The sequence below is a fragment of the Lissotriton vulgaris genome, chromosome 11, assembly GCF_964263255.1.
Source record: "Lissotriton vulgaris chromosome 11, aLisVul1.2, whole genome shotgun sequence".
Taxonomy (NCBI): Eukaryota; Metazoa; Chordata; class Amphibia; order Caudata; family Salamandridae; genus Lissotriton; species Lissotriton vulgaris.
The window spans coordinates 1,064,706,192-1,064,725,430 of record NC_141699.1 but is presented as its reverse complement, the minus strand read 5'-3'; the positions used below and the strand labels follow the sequence as shown (position 1 = coordinate 1,064,725,430).

General features: G+C 46.8%; 1 protein-coding gene across 1 annotated transcript in view; it reads left to right on the top strand.

Moving 5' to 3' along the window:
- LOC147684082 (major facilitator superfamily domain-containing protein 8-like) overlaps nt 1-19,239 on the top strand; it is a 113,783-nt gene that overhangs the window by 13,976 nt on the left and 80,568 nt on the right. The window contains exon 2 of the mRNA XM_086944438.1: nt 14,792-14,977. Within this exon, the coding sequence (XP_086800564.1) occupies nt 14,792-14,977 (186 nt within the window). The remainder of the gene's footprint in view (nt 1-14,791; nt 14,978-19,239) is intronic.

The following is a 19,239-nucleotide window of genomic DNA, read 5'->3' as shown; positions in this document are numbered from 1 at the left end:
ACCTCCCAGTGGATTGTTTGTTGGGCAATGATTTGGAGTCATCGCAATGGTCCGAGGTGGACCAACGGACTCACATGGAAATGTTAGGCTTGCCAGCACATGTGTTTGCTGTGACCAGGTCACAGGTCAGACAATGCCCCACTGAACAGGTGCTGGATCCTGGAACAACGGACCAGACACCTCCCAAGAAGAAGAGCAGTCTGGTTAAGGCCTCGCCTTCCCCCTTGCCCCAGGTCGAGGATCAAGTCTCAGAGGAGGCTGACCTCCAAGAATTGCGGGAAACTGAACCTAAAGAGCTCGAACTTGATCAATTTGAGTTTGTGGGTTCAGGGGGACCCACACGAGAGGACCTGGGAAAGGACCAGTTAGACTGCCCTTCCCTTGAACCCCTCAGACAGCAGGCTGCTGCTGAGGCTGCTGGGAACGCCACAGGTACCCACAAGGTATACTGGGAAGATGGACTCCTGTACACTGAGGCAAGAGACCCCAAGCCTGGCATGACCAGGAGGCTGGTTATCCCCTTGTCTCAGCGTGGTTTCCTCCTTACCTTGGCCCACGAGATTCCCTTAGCAGGACAATTAGGCCAGACGAAGACGTGGGACAGGCTTGTCTCGCACTTTCACTGGCCTCATATGAACGAAGATACCAAGGAGTTTTGTCGCTCCTGTGTCACCTGCCAAGCCAGTGGTAAGTCAGGTGGCGCTACAAAGAACCCCCTTATACCAATGCCTGTGGTGGGGGTGCCCTTTGAACGGGTGGGGATTGACATCGTCGGTCCCATGGAACCACCAACAGCATCAGGGCACAAGTTTATACTGGTGGTAGTGGATCATGCCACCAGATATCCTGAAGCTATTCCCCTTAGGACCACTACAGCGCCTGTGGTGGCCAGAGCCCTAGTTGGAGTATTCTCCAGAGTGGGCTTCCCTAAGGAGGTCGTCTCCGACAGAGGTGCAAACTTCATGTCGAGCAACTTAACTGCTATGTGGAAGGAATGTGGTGTCAACTACAAGTTCACTACACCCTATCACCCACAATGCAATGGGCTTGTTGAGTTTCAACAGGACCCTAAAAGGGATGATTCATGGACTACCTGAAAAGCTTCGGCGTAGATGGGACGTCCTGATTCCCTGCCTTTTATTCGCTTACAGAGAAGTCCCACAGAAGGGGGTTGGCTACAGCCCTTTTGAGCTTTTGTACGGGCATCCTGTAAGAGGACCCCTATGTTTGGTGAAGGAAGGATGGGAGAGACCTCTCAAAAAGCCTGCAACCAGCATAGTGGACTATGTGCTTGGTCTCCGCTCGCGGATGGCTGAATACATGGAGAAGGCATCCGAAAACCTTAAGGCCAGCCAAGAACTCCAGAAAGCTTGGCATGACCAAAAGGCTGTCTTGACTGTTTACCAGCCCGGACAGAAGGTGTGGGTGTTGGAGCCAGTGGCCCCAGCAGCACTCAAGGACAAATGGTCCGGGCCCTACACCATCCTGGAGAAAAAGGGAGAGGTCACCTACCTGGTAGACCTTGGAACTCCCCGGAGCCCCCACAGGGTGCTCCATGTCAACAGGCTCAAGGCATATGTCGACAGGAAGGACATGAGTTTGCTCATGGCCATAGATGAGGGACAGGAGGAGGAGAGTGACCCTCTCCCCGACCTGCTCACTCAGAATCCTGACGATGGATCGGTAGACGGTGTTGTCTTTTGTGGCAGCCTCTCCGAACATCAACAGGAGGATTGTAAACAAGTTCTTCAATCCTTCCGGCATATGTTCTCTCTAACACCCAGTCAGACCAATTGGTGTACCCATGAGGTCGACACTGGTGACAGCTTGCCCGTCAAGAGTAAAATCTACAGGCAGCCCGATCACGTTCGAGACTGCATCAAAAGTGAAGTGCAGAAAATGTTGGAGCTGGGAGTCATTGAACCCTCGGATAGCCCTTGGGCTAGTCCCGTAGTTCTAGTGCCAAAACCTCACACCCCGGGCGGTAAGAAAGAGATGAGGTTCAGCGTAGATTACACGGGTCTCAATGCAGTCACTAAGACTGATGCCCACCCAATACCAAGGGCAGACGAGCTTATCGATAGATTGGCTTCGGCCAACTACTTAAGTACGTTTGACCTGACAGCTGGGTATTGGCAAATCAGGTTAGCTGAGGACGCCAAGCCTAAGACCGCATTTTCTACCCCTGGTGTGCATTATCAGTTCGTGGTGATGCCCTTTGGTTTGAAAAATGCACCTGCCACCTTCCAATGGTTGGTGAATCACGTTCTCACTGGGCTGGATGACTTCTGTGCGGCGTATCTTGACGATATTGCTGTCTTTAGCTCCACCTGGGAGGATCACCTGGTCCACCTGCGGAAAGTGTTAGAGGCTCTGCAAGCAGCAGGTCTCACTATCAAGGCTACCAAGTGCCAGATAGGGCAGACACAGGTTGTATACTTGGGCCACCTTGTAGGTGGAGGCCCAGTTCAACCACTGGAGAGCAAAATACAGTCAATCAGGGACTGGGCTCCTCCAACCACCCAGACTCAGGTTCGAACTTTCTTGGGCCTGACTGGTTACTACCGGAAGTTCGTCGGAAATTACGGATCGATTGTGACTCCGCTCAATGAACTGACAAGTAAGAAAATGCTAAAAAAGGTTCAGTGGACAGCGAGCTGTCAAAAAGCATTCGATGACTTAAAACAGGCCATGTGCACTGCACCTATCCTCAAGAGTCCAGACTACTCCAAACCATTCATTGTCCAAACAGATGCTTCTGAGTTGGGTGTGGGAGCTGTTCTATCTCAACTGAATGTTGATGGTAATGACCAGCCCATTGCTTTTATAAGCAGACGGCTGACCCCCAGAGAGAAAAATTGGTCAGCTATAGAGAGGGAGGCCTTCGCTGTGGTGTGGGCCCTGAAGAAACTGAGGCCATACTTGTTTGGCACTCATTTCAAGATTCAGACCGACCACAAGCCCCTCCTATGGCTAAATCAGATGAAGGGTGAAAACCCCAAACTGCTTAGGTGGTCCATTTCCCTACAGGGGATGGACTTCACAGTGGAGCATAGACCTGTCACTGATCATGGCAATGCAGATGGGCTCTCCAGGTATTTCCACTTAGAACAAGAAGACTCACCTGGTCAAGGTTAGCTTATTGTCCCAACGTTTGGGGGGGGTCATGTAGGAGAGTAGGGTCTGCAATCCTATGATCACCCGGACTTTTTGCTTTTGTTTCACTGGTTTACGACTTTCTCGGGCTGTGGGCCTGCCAATCAGACCCACAGCCTAGCTGTTCTCTCACTAAATTGATGCGTGTACCTTAGGTGCATTACCCAATTGGAACTGGGCCACCCTGTCAGACCCTGTAACTCAGGGCATCGGTGTACCCAGGGCCTACCAGGGGCTGAAGCATGTATTATGCCACCCCTGGCTGGCCATCTAAATCTGACACAACTGGCTGCACGACAGCTGGGGCAACGTGGCGTACTCGCCCGTTGCTGTAGGTATAGTATCCCTATATCTAAACTCAAAATGGACACCCGAGTTCCTATCAGTCACTCCTATGGCAGGCCTTAACAATCCTGAAGGCAGAGTGCGTGGAATCGTGTGAATTGGGCTCTGGCACGAGCCGAGCCCGGTTACAGCTTGCGGAACCAAGACCCAATAGCTGTTCCATGATAACGCGTATCATATCGGTAACTTCGGTATCGCGTTATCAAGTCATGTCGAGTAAGGTGTCATACGAATCGGGATGCTGCCCCCTCACCAATTCTGGCGACGAGGTTAGCATTCCACCCTTCTAGAGGGACACGACATGTACGTAACTGTGTACCCCGGTTAAAGTTAACTGAAGCCTCAGCTCCACAAAATGGATGCTGCCACCACAGGCACGAGTCTGACCTCCTGCTGCTGGGAGTCCTTCCAGCGAGGAGAGCTTGGACAAAGGGTTTCCTGTCGAGGGCGGGGTTTGTGTATTCTGGGTAGGTAGGGCTTTACACGAAGGTGACTGCGGAGTGGCACCCCGGTGCTCACTACGCATCTGCCGGCTAGAACCAGTTCCAGGGGCGCGCGGCCCCTGGCCTGGGGAAAGTCCGGCAGGGGAGAGGGGTGTAACTACCCCCCTTCCTGGTCCCACCCCTAGGGCAGGACCTAGTCATGTACCCACCCCTTCCTTTAGGATAAAGGCCGGAGCGGGGACCCTTCCAAATTAGATCATCTTTGAATCAAGAATACTTTCTACGAAAGGACTTCGAGACTCTTCTCAAGATTTCTCCCTTGTGGCTAAGGAGTAGTCACCCTGCACCAGCAGGCACCATCCAAGAACTCTGCGGTTTGCTGCAAGTCCTTCCTCAGGAATCCGACGGCCCAGCTCGACGAGAACCGGCTTCCCTGGCACCTCTGACCTCTACCCACATCGTCAGCTCAGCTGAGATCTGTGGGTGCGACGAGACCTCGAGGGACCGGCCTTCATCAAAACCTGCACGCTTTCTTAACCAGCACGACCACCGAAGGAATTCTCTGGTGAGTGCTCTGGGGTCCGAGAAGCCCCGACCCTGAGCAGCTCCAGCACCGAAGTGCAGTCTCCCAGCATCTCCACGATCTGCGTGGGGCCCTTCTGCCGCTGCTCAGCATGTTGTCCGATCACTAGCCGCTGGCTTGTGACCCTTTTGACGACGAACGACAACCAACGCTGCTGGTCTGGTTGCTCCAGACTAGCCTTCTGCTCCTTTTTACGAGAGGAGCACCCCGGACCCTCCTGGTCCACTCAAGACGCCATTTTAGGCCCACCACGTGGCCCTGAAATCTGCCAAGGCTTGTTGCCCCAATCCTGGGCCCAGCGACGCCGACAGCATCAATCTTCGTGGGACAGCTCGCACCTCCATCCTGGTCGCCGACAACGCTTCCTGGTCCGTGAGACTGCAGAGCCTAGCGTCGCCCTCTCACCTACTCGAGGTGACGGCCATCCGGTGCCTTCCTGGTACCCTCTGACTACTGGCTAGTAGTACGAACTTGGTCCCCTCTGCTTTCAGGTATCAACGATCACTGATCCAGGCTTGGATCTCTACGAACTATTCATCACTGGTCGCCGGCCAGCAACTCCTTCCTTCCGGCTCCTGGCTCGTCAGCGAAGACCCCCAACGCCTGTAAGACTTGTGCAGTCGCAGCCCTTGTGGCTAGGTAACTTCGACACTACGGTGTCTGCATAGCCTCCTTACTTAAGGGTCCCGAGTCCCTCGCTTCCGACTTGACTTATCGGGTCCGCCCGAGACCACTAGAACTTTCCGTGCCCTCGGGCACTTGTTTTAAACTGTGCACTTGGAGTATTTTCTTAAGAGTTTTGGTTCTGTGCTTAGTACCCTGTCCTCATAAAGAGTCCAGGGCTGTTGTGATTCTAATAAATACACTGTTTATTTTCATAACACTTGTGTGGTGTCCTTTCACTTGGGGTTCAAGGGGTATGTGATGGTATTACAGCTGGCTTAACACGCCCTCTAGAGTTTAGCCCGAAGACTGCTCGTATCCACGCTACTAGGATAGCTGGTCTAAGGTTGACTTACAACCAATCACCATAAGGGTCGTTTGGACCGATGCATAGTGGTCGCTAGAATAGCGAACGCTGCATATCGGGCCAACTTCTCACAGTGACCTCTTGGGGCAGTGGTATGAATCGTAGCATTGATATGACTGGGGATGTACAGGCATAATGGATTTGATCAACGACAGAGCTTTCTTTCAATCTCCCATTAGTGTTTGTTGTAAAGTGTGGGACAGTGTGGAATAGGGTTTACAAGTCAATATAGGTGGAACCCGAACACCATTCTTCTCCTTGTTCTCGGTGATCATCTACCACCACTTACAGGAACAACCATGTGCCAGTGAAAGCTCTGTTTTGGTGTAACTATAAGTTCAATTTCCCCAATATGGCAGGTATGAATTTCACGAGAATTTGTAAGGCTCGTGCATAGGCCTGTTTTAGAAGTACTATAAAGTACAGTGTACATGGATGCATCTTTTATAGTTTCTGTAGGACATTTGTGAATATATTACTATTTTCTCTGTTAAAGCCTGAAAAGGACTTTGGTTGATGACTTGTGCTGTTCTGGGCACTTTCGACCATGTCGCTTGCAGGCAAGACATTCATATTGTTTATGTTCATTCACAATTTAAATAATTCCCTCTTGATTGTTCTTTCAGATTCCTTTTGAAGTATATTTTGTGCTTTACACTACCCACCTATGTTGGTGTAGTCTACTGTAGTTTACTTTCCTCAAACCTCTCCATCTGGTTTTGTGATCTTCAGTTGTCATGTACGGAATAAATTGAAACCTTTTAGAGTTGGTAAGTAAGTAAGGTTTATTGTACAGTTAATAAAAACTCACAATGTAAAACATACAAATGTATAGATTTATGCGGAAATGTCTTTTTATGTTTTTACTTTTTTCTTTTAATGAATGAGGGCACGTTGCTTACCTAATTTTTGCTTTAATTGATTTTATAACGAGTTGCCAGGTTACCTTCTCTTTTCTAGTACAACTTTCCAAGTTATAGGATTTTAGCAAGGCATTTATGGTTGTTGAGATACAAGAGATGTTTGTTTTAGGTCTGGCACTAGACACTTTAAAAAAAACCTGACATCCAGGGAGTGATTACTGAACATGATTAGGCCTGTTGGCCCTTTGGTGCATCGAGATACATAAGATAGAGCCGTAAAACAGATAAGCGTTTGAATCTACTCTTGACATTCAGTAACAAGTGTTTCCAATAATCATATTAGAAATCCTAAATTGGACTGATTTTCATTTGCCTCTGTTCATACTTAGGTGGTATGATGTGCAAAATATTGATGAACTGGGATGGGGCAGGAGCAATTTCCAGTGGCTGAGATTAATGCAGGCATACTATCGATTAGTTTTTGGTATTCTTCATGGTGGCGCCCTAAGTGAGATGGTTCCTGTGCCACTGGAACCAAGCTGTAGCGGACTGATGAAATCAGGGCAAAACCCGCCTTAGTTGCTTATGTTCTGGCCCAGGGAGACATGGCCTGGCAGTTTGGACTGGATGGGTTCCCATTGAGCAGGGTCCAGGCTGATTTGCATACGGTTCGGTCTAAACTAAGGAAGCATGGAGTGCAAAGTAATGATGGACTGGGATGCTGTCCGACTAATTACTATTGGTTGATTAATTCAAGCATTCTATTCATCAGTTTTTTTGTATACTTCAGAGACACATTCAGCAGCATCTGCACATTGTCTGCTTTCCATTCAGGTCAGCAAGTGGTAAGGAGGTTTTCTTTTGTTCACTTCAGCTGGGCCCAAAACAAATGTCCGATTTAAAGGGCCACTAGCCCTTTTTAGTTCAAGTACCATTGGCTAGGAGCTATATGGAGCTTAACACCTAAATGCCAATGTAGTGGAGGGAACCACAGCTTATCACTTTACACATACTTAAGAGAAACTATCTTTTTGAGGCAGGTTATTGATTTTGTCTACATTTTATCTATATGTAAGAGATGCATGCACAGTAGGAATGTCCAATTTATCTGTCTGTATTAGTAAATGCACAAATAGCAGTAGTAGTAAAGCTTTATTTCGATATAGAAACATATCATAAAAGCAAAACATGACAGCATAAAAACAATGGTCGAAACAAAGCAATTTACAATTCATATTACCATTAAAAACATTTCATATTTACACGAGATAATCTTAAAATTTATGAAAAATGAAAAAGGGACACTTTACTGTATCGTCAGTTGTTTAGCAGATCTTATGCGCCAAGCCCAGCCTAGGAATTTAGCCAAACAAATGGCAAAAAAGGGTCTTGTATCTGAGAGCAGTATTCTTATAGCTTCCAGATGTGAGCGAGTTCCCAGGCTCCTACAAAGAGGCTTCAACCACCTCCGTCTAGGGGCCATATAGACTCGACACTCAAATAGAAAGTGTGCGACAGATTCAATTTTTAGCTCGCAGAATGGGCAATAGGGTACAGTTTGCAGTGGTGGTTTCCAGGTAGAGGTAAACTGACATAAAGGTAAGACCCCAACCCTGAATTTAAAATATAATGCCCTATCATGTGAACTGTGAATCAAGTCCAAATATGGTTCTCTGGAGGGGATATCTTTAACCATCAAGAAGTTGGCAACAGATCTTGGGTGATTTGATTTACCAAGTCTCTCGTTATCCACCCAAGACCAGTAAGCCTTCTTCAGTTCTTGTTTAGGAGGTGCTGTTTTATTTTCCCACGCAGCTCCTAGCCCGAGCTTGTACAATGCCCTCTTGACCTCTCTGAGCCAGGCGATCTTATGCCAGCCAGGTAAGGACAGTACATCTTTTAGGGCGTCTGCATAGCTGTGGAGTTCGGGGACGTTCCAAATTCTAGACCATAGTAGTAAGGGGTGTAATTTAGCTTGCTCGCAGATTGGACGAGTACCTGCGTCCAGCAAGAGGGGGATTGTGGGGGTGCTCTGGGGTAGCCTCATCAGATCTTTGTGAAATTTATTTTCTAGGTGGGCCAAAGTATCCACTCTCTGGGTACCCCAAAGTTCTGCGCCATACAGTGCTGCACTCACAACCCTACCCCTATAAATATCAAGAAGTGCCCCAATAGGTTTTATGGAGGAAGCACGCTGCTCTTTAAGTAAAGCACCAACAACCCTCTTATGGGTTAGAAACACTTTTTGGTGATGGGCCTTCCAGCTCATACTATCACAAAGACGTATGCCTAGATAGTCAAATTCTTTGACCCGTTCTAATGTGACAGAGTCTAGAGTGGGGGGTTTAACAGATTTCTTAGGGGGGTTGAGGACAAGAAATTTGGTCTTGCCAATATTTATGGCCAGTCCCTTGGTGTCACAGAAGGCCTTGAAGCTGGAAAGTAGTGACTGTATGCCTGCAGGTGATTTCGAAATCAGGAGGGTGTCGTCCGCAAACAGGAGCGTCGGGATTTTCCTTCCAGCCAGGGATGGTGCATCTGCAGGATGTTGAAGAAGGTGCTCCACCACTTCATTGACGTAAAGCGAAAACAGAGTGGGGGCAAGCACACACCCCTGGCGGACGCCCCTGTCTACTGGAATACACAGGGTTTTTTCTCCCTGGGCACCCCATCTGATTTGGGCAAAGTTGTTTTCGTGGAATTTTATCAGCAAGGCCAACAAATAGGGAGGTACACCTAACTCGTCAAGGACCTTCCACAATAATGCTCTTGGAACCAGGTCGAAGGCTGTTTTTAAGTCTATGAAGACTAAGTATAAGCTGCCCCCTCCTAGCACCACTACCTTCCAATAGAGCATTAAAAGGCGGAATGTCTGCTCGACGGTGCCTGTCCCTGATCTAAAACCCGCTTGGAAATCAGACAATATCTGATTTTCATCCACCCACTCCAGAATCCTGCCCAATACCACTTTCCCCGCTACCTTTTGCGTTGAATCCAGCAAACTGATGGGGCGGTAATTGGCTGGGTCTTCCCTGCTACCCTTCTTGAAAATGGGGACTACTTCAGCGCCCCTCCAAGAGTCAGGGAAAGACCCCCCCAACATAACCTCATTAAGAAGAGCAGCAATTAATCTGCTCCAAAATGGGGGATTATTTTTTATCAGGTCGCCCGGGATCCCATCAGGTCCTGCCGCTTTGTTAGAAACAGTACACCTGATTGCCTTCTCTACTTCCAAGGTGGTAAATAGGACTTCATTTGGTGGGAGATCTGTGGAACTGAGCCTTGGGAGCGGGCCTGGTTGCGGAGGCCCTGTCTGAGCCGAATACAATTTCGAAAAGTGGGCAAACCAGGCAACACCAGGGATATTACAAGTCAGTTGTTGATCAATGGGCTTGTCTCTTGATCTTAGCAAGTCCCAGAACCCCTTTGCATCTTTCCTTGTGCTCGCCTCCGTTAGGTCACGCCAAAAGTTGAAATCATATGTCCGCTTGGCCTCAGTCACAGTTTTCCTATAAAGTTTCCTTGCAGACCTGATGGTAGCTTGGTCTTTTCCTTTTACTGCAGCAACAAGATCACCCTTAGCAAGTCGACACTTGGCTGTGAACCACTTTTCACTTGTTCTCAGGGCCCCCTTTGAAGCAGTTCTGGAGCTGGGTTTGGGAATGATGAACAGCCCACTTAGTGCCGTTACAGTCTCCGTAAATAACGATAAAAACATCTTGCTATCGCTATTAGTGCTATCAAGCCTAGATTCAGCCTCTAGTAAGATGGTTTCAGCTTGTAACATCCTAGCCTCATCCGCTGAGACTCTTGCCCATTTAAGACATCTGCCACAGTTTGAGGGAAGAATCTCATGTGAAGCTTTCCATAACTGATTAGTGGTTTCTTGAGACCCAGTTTGCCAGGGGACAGAAATGGTTAAAGCGAGAGGGTTGTGGTCGCTGTCACAGGTCTCTATAACCTCCATGTCTTGATGATATGGCCAGAGGTTATAGTTGAGCATAACAAAGTCAATTCTGGATGAGTGGCCCGTCCTATTGTATGTATGGGCACCCATGGGATCTGATTTAGAACGCCCATTCGTTGCTCTCAAGTTATACTCCATGCAAAGAGCATTTATATCGATCGCCTTTTGTGTCCATTTAGGGATCGGTTCGAGGTTCAAAATAGGGATGCCCCTCCTGTTATCCTCATCGTTGGTATCCAGAATATCTTCTTTGGCTAAAGGCTCAAAACAGCAATTAAAATCGCCTGCCAGCAGGACGAGAGAGTCGGCGTCACAGGCAGACAGGTAGTTACTTAAGCCTAAAGAGTTTAGAGATCCTCCGTTCCTATTGCCCCTTAAGTAGAGATTAAATAGTTCTAGTTTCCTTCCCCCTTTGTAGTGCACTGTTAGCCATTGAAGGTCAGGTGTTTCGGTGGTCCTTTGAGAAACACTGAGGTCTAGTGCTATGTTGATCCAGATAAGAAGACCACCGGATGGGCGTCCTTTAGAACCTTGGTGACATACAGCCGGAACATAGAAGGTCGAAAACCCCACTCTATGTCTAGGTTCCTGGCACCATGTTTCCTGTAGCAAGCGAATGTCATAGGGTGCCAGGAAGGTGTTCCATTCCGGGTTATCAAAGTTACGTGCAAGGCCAGCCACATTCCAGCTTAAGACCCTCAGTGAAGAATCGCCTGGGGAGGCAACTCTATCAGGCAGGTAGATCTCCATTGGATTAGATTGTACTGGAGGAGGGGGGATCGGACAGGGGCTGTCTGGCCTCGTTTCCACTCTTTTGCAATCTAAAATGGCCATTTTGATCGGTTCCATGGCCCGGGGCAAGAGAGTCAGAAGCCCGGCTTGGCTAGTTGGAGGGCCGTTGGTTGGATTTCCAATTATGTATGTAACATGTGGAGACGATGCTTTTTCTAGTTGTGGGCATGCTGGGAACATAGAAAGTCAATCGACCTCCTCCAGGCCTCCAAATCTATTGTAGGTTGAAAGGCCATTCCAGTGTAAAAGAGTATTCTTTTGCCTCATGGGATGGGTGTTCCATGGGTGGTGCTGCACCAAGGACCAGTTATCCGCTTGGGTATGCACTTGGCGTGGGGGATAAAAATAGGATAGCGGCCTTGGTATGACTAAAGAATCTTCACTAGTTGGCCAGGAACAGATGTGGTGCGCCGTATGTGGGTCTTCAAAAGTTACAACTACACAGTCCCCTTGCTTAGATTTCTTGGTTGGGCCCACCCAGGGTATTCTACGGACCATCATTACTCGGCTTCTTTTGCCATTGGGAATCGGTCTGTTGACGTTAAGCCAGTGCATAGTTTTATTTTTCAATGACCAGTGGTTTTCGTGTTGGTCAGTGCCGATCACAGGGACGTCTGTCAACACGACCACATAGTCATTGGCCTCTGGTGGAAGGTCTATATAGCCTCCTCTAAAATTTTCTTTTGGACGAGGACCCTGGGTTTCGGCAGGCTGGGGTCTGGCGGATGCTACCAGGTTTGGATTTACTTTTCCAGGTTTAGAGTTCCGTGTGGGAATCTGCGGTTTGGTAGCCTGAGGTTTAGCGGTTATGGAAACTTGATCCACAGCCACAGTCCTCGGCTTAGGAACAGGCCTTACAGCAACAGGTACTGGTGGGGGGTGCTGCTCAGCTTGCAAGACAGGGGCTGGGGAAAGTGGGTCAGATAAGGACACGCCCTGGTTTTCGAGACTTCTCAGGCCAAGAGTGGCCAGAGCAATAATGCTCTTCTCCATCTCGAGTAGATTGTTTTCTATCCTAGACAATCTTAAGTCGAGTGGTGAGAGAAGTTTTTTTAATGTTTCCCAGACTTGATCTATAAATTCCTTATCATTCCTTCCCTGGTCTTGTACCTGCGCCCCCTCGTCTACTGGGGTGGTGTTGGCTGGACCCTCTCCCATACTTTGGCATACTGACTGTGTGCTCGAGGAACCCTCAGGTAAAGCATTACATGCCTGAGTGTTGGTCATTGTGAGCTGGTGGGAGACTGCCACCTTTGCCTTTTTACGAGAATAGGCTGAGCGTGATTGGCGTTTTCTTTTGGGTTGTGCACCACTAACACAGGAAGTAGTTGGGAATACTTGGGAAAGGGGATTAAGGGTGGGGGTCTGGGCGTGAGAAGGTGCAGCGAAACTTAGCTCTTCTGTAATGCGTGATTGTTCTAAGGGCGGAGTGAGGGTGGAAGTAATCGGGGGCTGGTGTAAATCAACCTGGGTGGTAATACTATTTGGGCGGGCAGGGCGTGCTGGAGTGACAGCAGAGGCTATATGTCCTAGGGATGATTTTTTCGAGAGGGCAATTACCTCGGACAGCCTACGTGCAGCTACCAATTCTAGGGATACCCGGGTTTGAAGTTTAGATATTTCTTCATCGATGGCTATATTTGTGCGGGTGATGAAGTCGTCCATAGGGCCACAGATTTGTGAACCACCTTTGGAGGCTTTGCTACGTGTCATCCTAGTACTCATGGTGCTTACGATGAGATCAGGGACGTCACTCGACTTACTAACTAGGGAGCTTCAGTTTAAGCTAACCTGTCTCAGCACGATGATACAATAACAAGCAGGTTCGGAGCAATAAGGGGGGTGGGCCAGGGCCGTCCTCTGCCATCCTCGAACGGCCTCAAACGGCCCGCTCTTAGCCCGGTCTTCGCCCCGGCCGTTGCCCCGCGCGCGTCCCGCGTGCGCGTTGTCCACACAAGCTATGAAGGAAAAACAAGAGGAAGGGGCGGGAAGAGGACCAGCTGCGGCCGATCCACGCCGCTAGGAATGCTGGTCCTCGCAGTCCCGCCTCTACCCCTGTTGACCAGATGACAGCTTGCAAGGGGCGCGTTGGTGCTCAAAGCACGTGAAGGGAGGCAGAAAGGATGTTCCCCAGAGAGAGCCTAAGCCTATGAGCGGCCCCCGCGAAGCGGGGGCCGCGAGGCGTGGCGAAGTGGCCAGACAGCAACAACACAGGAACAGCGCTTCTTTGCAGGAAGGGTCCCAAGGCTCACTCACTCCACACAGATTTTAAAGAGGAGGAGGAGGGGGCGGGAAGAGGACCAGCTGCGGCCGATCCACGCCGCTAGGAATGCTGGTCCTCGCAGTCCCGCCTCTACCCCTGTTGACCCGATGACAGCTTGCAAGGGGCGCGTTGGTGCTCAAAGCACGTGAAGGGAGGCAGAAAGGATGTTCCCCAGAGAGAGTCTAAGCCTATGAGCGGCCCCCGCAAAGCGGGGGCCGCGAGGCGTGGCGAAGTGGCCAGACGGCAACAACACAGGAACAGCGCTTCTTTGCAGGAAGGGTCCCAAGGCTCACTCACTCCACACAGATTTTAAAGAGGAGGAGGAGGGGGCGGGAAGAGGACCAGCTGCGGCCGATCCACGCCGCTAGGAATGCTGGTCCTCGCAGTCCCGCCTCTACCCCTGTTGACCAGATGACAGCTTGCAAGGGGCGCGTTGGTGCTCAAAGCACGTGAAGGGAGGCAGAAAGGATGTTCCCCAGAGAGAGTCTAAGCCTACGAGCAGCTCCCGCGAAGCGGGGGCCGCGAGGCGTGGCGAAGTGGCCAGACAGCAACAACACAGGAACAGCGCTTCTTTGCAGGAAGGGTCAAATAATGATTTAAATACCACTTATTCGTTTTCGTTATTTAATTCTTCTATAGCACTACTCATCAAAGTGTAACGTGTTAAACACTTTATTTCACATCTGTTATTACGAGACAATAAACCGTGCAAGTGTTTAAATGAGTGTTCGGGAAATGTTACATAAAACAATATGGATCTCAATGTGTAGGCGTTCATACTTTTAGGCATTATATGCTAAGGGTGTATGGTTGAGAGAAACATCGATGGGATTTGAAGCATAATGCAGGGGATGGTGCTGTCTGTACTAAGACGTTATTACCAAATGATTCTGTTTGAGAAACCTTAACGTAACGACAAACTGTGAAAACTACAATAAGATTCTAAACCATGCCTTTCATTTAACATGCAGCTCATCGATACTGGTTCATAGTGCTTTATGCTATATTGATGGAATTGCAAATTATGAACTGCAGGTAACAAAAGGATCTCTGTGTCAAAAGCAGTAACTTACGTAACTAAAAATACAAGTTTGACCTATTGGCTTTGCCAAGGGCGGATTTCCATAGGCTCAAAGGTAATGTGGGAGCTACTCCTCTCCTGTAGTCTTTACAGAAGAAGGTGATATGGGGGATAACGTATGGATGTTGTCTTTGTTAGTTTACTGTGCTCTGTCAGTGTACCTCTGCACATGGGAATAGTGAATGGTATACTGGTGTTGACTGTGTAGAGCACTCCTGATTCTCTCTTCATCTGTTAAACCAAGACATTTTCTTCTGTCTCTGTTTAGCTGTGATTCTGCCCACCATCTGGTCTTACCTGCAGACCCTGGATGCTGAACCATATTTCTTGGGCCTGGGACTTTCTGCCTTTAGTTTCAGTGGCCTGCTGGTAGGACCTTTATTTGGCCATTGGTCCGATCGAACAGGACGCACCAAAGCTGCAATCCTCTTTGCCAACATGTTTGAGATAGTAGGTGAGCAGCCCTCCTCCATGTCAATGTCTGAACAACCCTTTCTTCTTCAGTTTTCTAAAATTAGATGGCATTGACCAAATTCATGGTGTGTACCTAACAAATGCTATCATTAATTCGAGTTCTTTTCACCCGTTTGAGTAACATGATGTACATTGGTTTGAATGATCAAGTGGAATACTTTCTTCTTCATCCTAACACACTGGTGAAGTAGAACATGAGACATTGCCTTGCATGTATTATCCTGATAAATTCTGATTTTCAATTGGAATATCTTGGAAAGGCTACTGTCTCTCACGTAACTCCCCACGTCTCTGAAGTAAGGGACCCCTGAACAATTCTTTTAAAATAGGTATTCGAATGCAACATTACTTCGATAGGTGACTTTTAACCCCCTAATTTCTTTGATTTTTGGATCTGGATCGTCCTAGGGCTGCTGCAATTTAGAAAAGAGTTGAAGACTCACCACTTTACAGAATACTACATCACAATGCATTACCACCCATAACCCAACTACCTCTCTTATTACTCTTTGGCTTTATGCTTGCTGTTGCCTATGTACAGCGCTCCACTACCTTTGGGCTAGGCTTGCACTATAGAAAATATCACATATATACACTGCTAAGTTTTTTTTTTTTTTACCTTCAGTAATGCTTTCTCAGATAACATATATTTTTATTCAGATTTTTTTTATCTTGGACGTATCTCCAGGTGTCAGCTGAATTTTGTAAGTTTGGAGGCGTTCGCTGCTGAATAAGGTTGTCTTTATCTTGCCACTCCTGCTACTGTTGCATAGGATTTCTAAGTCATAAATCTGCCTCTAACACATTCTCACCAAGGTAGATGAACAAATATGCATTTTTCCCATTATTTACTGTCTGCCTTCTGCCAACACATCAACGAAACCAATAACACATTCAACATAATTATCTTGTTCCTTAATATGATCATCTTCAACAATTGGAAATGTACCTAAAATAATTACCTCCACATTGTTTACACCTGGTGCATGCACAATTTCGAAAATATATTCTTGTCATCTGGATAACCAAGGTATCCCTCGGAAGCGTTGCCCATACTCTTTCACCAAGAAGAGATTTTAGAGGTTTGTGATCATGAATATCTTGCCACATGCATACATTTTAAAATGCTCTGTAGCCCACACACATGCCAGTGCATCTCATTCTATAATGTAATAGTGGGTCTCAGCCTTACACAAGCACCTAGAATTGAGCTACAGTACGTTCTTTACTGCCAGCGCTCTGACTTAATAATGATCCTATGCCAATTATACTGGCATCCACATGATAATATATCATTCACCTTCTTGTGAAGATTTCAAGGTTGGTGCCTCAACAATGACCTGCTTGGTCCTTTTGAAAGCTTGAGCTGTCTCTTTACCTCAAGCAAAGGACGCATTTTTTCAAGGGTTGTTTTCTAATGCAAACCCTTCCATGAATCACTAATGATATCCACATAATCCTAGGAAAGATTCGACTTGATCTGTATTGGTGTGAGCATCGAACCTCCGCGATAACTTATTCTGTGTTTACCTAAAATCTATAAGACTTTATCAACAATGCTACTATATTCTTCCTTAGTACCCGCATGGATCAGGAGCAAAGCATGTACTCCGCCTACCCCGTGGGACTAAATAACATCAGTTTTTAGAATACTGGTGCAGCAGATGCTAATCTGAATGTCGCCCTACGAAAATGGCGGTAAGCCTAAAAAAAAAGGAGTCAAGAACCTGGTACCGACATTGAATTGTCACACAGTTTGATCTGATGTTTTTCCAATCGCAGGTCGGCAGATGACATGTAGCGTGCATTGCCCACCTCCTCAAAGGTGACAAAATCTTTGGTAACCGATAACAATCAATAAAACAAACTTTATTTGGTTTTCACTTATGAAACCATAAAAGTACTCTAAAAAAAACTTACATAATAAAAAAAGATAAAATATTTATACAGGCGTCCCATTGGAGAAAGAGCTACCCTGGAAATCTCCTACTCTGCATAAAATGAATTATAAAGTGCGATTACCCTAGATCATTAAGGGTAAAAAGAGAGTTGAAAGGATGATTCCAGGGTCCTCCTCGACCTTACATATCATCGGAATAGCTAGAATGAAAGAAGCAAGCCCTTGTGGCTACAATCATTTAATCAAGACACACTCTGAGCTTCACTGCAGATTTTAAGAAATTAAGTACAAGTAAAATAGAATCTTCATACAGCTGTTGTAGATAAATAAAAGCTGGGCGCACCTGCCTAAATTTCAACCTCCTTCGGACAGGAATGATAAAAGTTTTCCGGGTAGTTGCATAATAATTACAAAATATAAAAAAATGAAGCATATCCTGTGGAGACTCACCGTTGCAACAACAGATTCTAAAATCTGACCTCCCTACTACTCCCCCATGGTAAAGCCAACAGGAGATGAAACCGATCCAATCGAAACCTGATCAGTTAAAAAAGTTCATAAGTGCTAAAAGCTCCTCGGCGATAGGGCTCAGTCATATGTGTTGTTTTCAAAATTAAAAATTTGCGAACGCTGGGTTTCCTGAATTCCATCTCTTCTCTCTCCATTAAGCTGCAAAAGACTCCCTGACCCACCCCATATCATTCTTGGTCACCGATTCTGGGTTTGTAAATTGTTCCACTCTTCCCAAACTTTCTAAACTGCTCTGGATATATCTAAGCCAGGGAATGTAATTGAAATAATCAAGGGACATACACTCCTTCAGGATTAAATGACTCAAGGTCGTTCCCTAGTTTAACCAAATCTTTAGCCAAAATGTTAAAGTGGGTAAAGCCAATAAATCACAGAGATCGGGCACCCCCAATTCTTTGCGAACCACCATAATCGACGTTCCCCGGGGCACACCTAGTAAATGCTTCAGGAATGAGTTCTCAACTACTTGTAACTTATTCATGGGGACATAACCCCATATTACACTACTGTAAGCGGGTCACAATCGATTAAAATGTTTTTATTTTTAAACCTGAGCTCAGCACACAAACTAATTCCTGCAACTCCACCACTGTGGGAGTTAGCTCACTCACAGGAGGCTGCTGGCTGTGTGACTGCCTTTTCCTAATTGAATTTGGTGTTCCTGTAACTGTTACCTTATGCTCAGTAGTCCACTAATTACTATCTGGAGTACTGGTACAGCTGAATTTTTAACCACAATGTTGTTAATGAAACCTTTGACAATCCCAATCGGTCTTCAGAAACATTATTTAGAGCATCCAACAATTATTGGAGGTCACAGTTTTACAGCGCTAACAGAAAGATTGGACAGTATGTGTCTGGCCCGAACACAATTCAAAATATCCTTGATCCCACCAACGTAGAATTTGATACCTTTTCTTCTATTCAGACTTTTGTGTAAATTTTCTGATACTTATACAAAAACTCCTCCTAAAAAAACAACAACATATCAATCCTCTATCCCCTTAGTCTTAGGGGGATTCACATCTGAGGAATTTAGAGCAGTATCGGGCCATTTGGCATGAAACAGCTGATCAGATATAATGGTACTCGGTGACCCTGAATCGGCAGTAACTTCTAATGTGTTTTTTCAACAAAATAAATTACACAAATAGGATCTGCCTTCTGGTTAACATCATACTGTGCTTGAACAGTCAGTACTAGTTTACATTTGTCCATGTCCTGCAGTAGAGCTTCTGCTGGCAAAGTGTTCATTTGTACCGTTTGTTGATAGGCTCTGCGCTGTAGAAAATAAAGCATCTTTCTACATTTGTTGCAGTATTTATTCATTGCAGGACAACCAATCGAATTGGCCACATAGTACCAAGAGACACATCTATATCAATAGATTTGCTTCTGGTTTAGTTTCTCTCTTTTATGTCCCTGTTTGCTTTGACTCTCCTTGAGCATGTTGACCACCGACCCAAGCGAAGACAGAAATCCATATGAGTCCTGCTTATTAAGCACTCTAGAAGGCATTACTGACTGTTTAATATATTTTGCTTTAATTTCTTTTAATGTGATGACCCTACTACCTACCTGCCCGTGTGTTTTCTGATAATAGCATCTCATTACATTTTGATCACACAAGTATTGGTCTGTTGATCCTTCAAGAGAGCAGGAGGAAACCAGAATTCATAGCACAAGAACATAACATGAAAAGCTATGCCTAATTGCTTCAGACCTCCCTCCACCACCCCTCCCCCAAAAGGTAGGGCAAACCCAAATGGTGGGGTTCTTCAACTACCCCTGCAGAGAACATGCATGTGTAC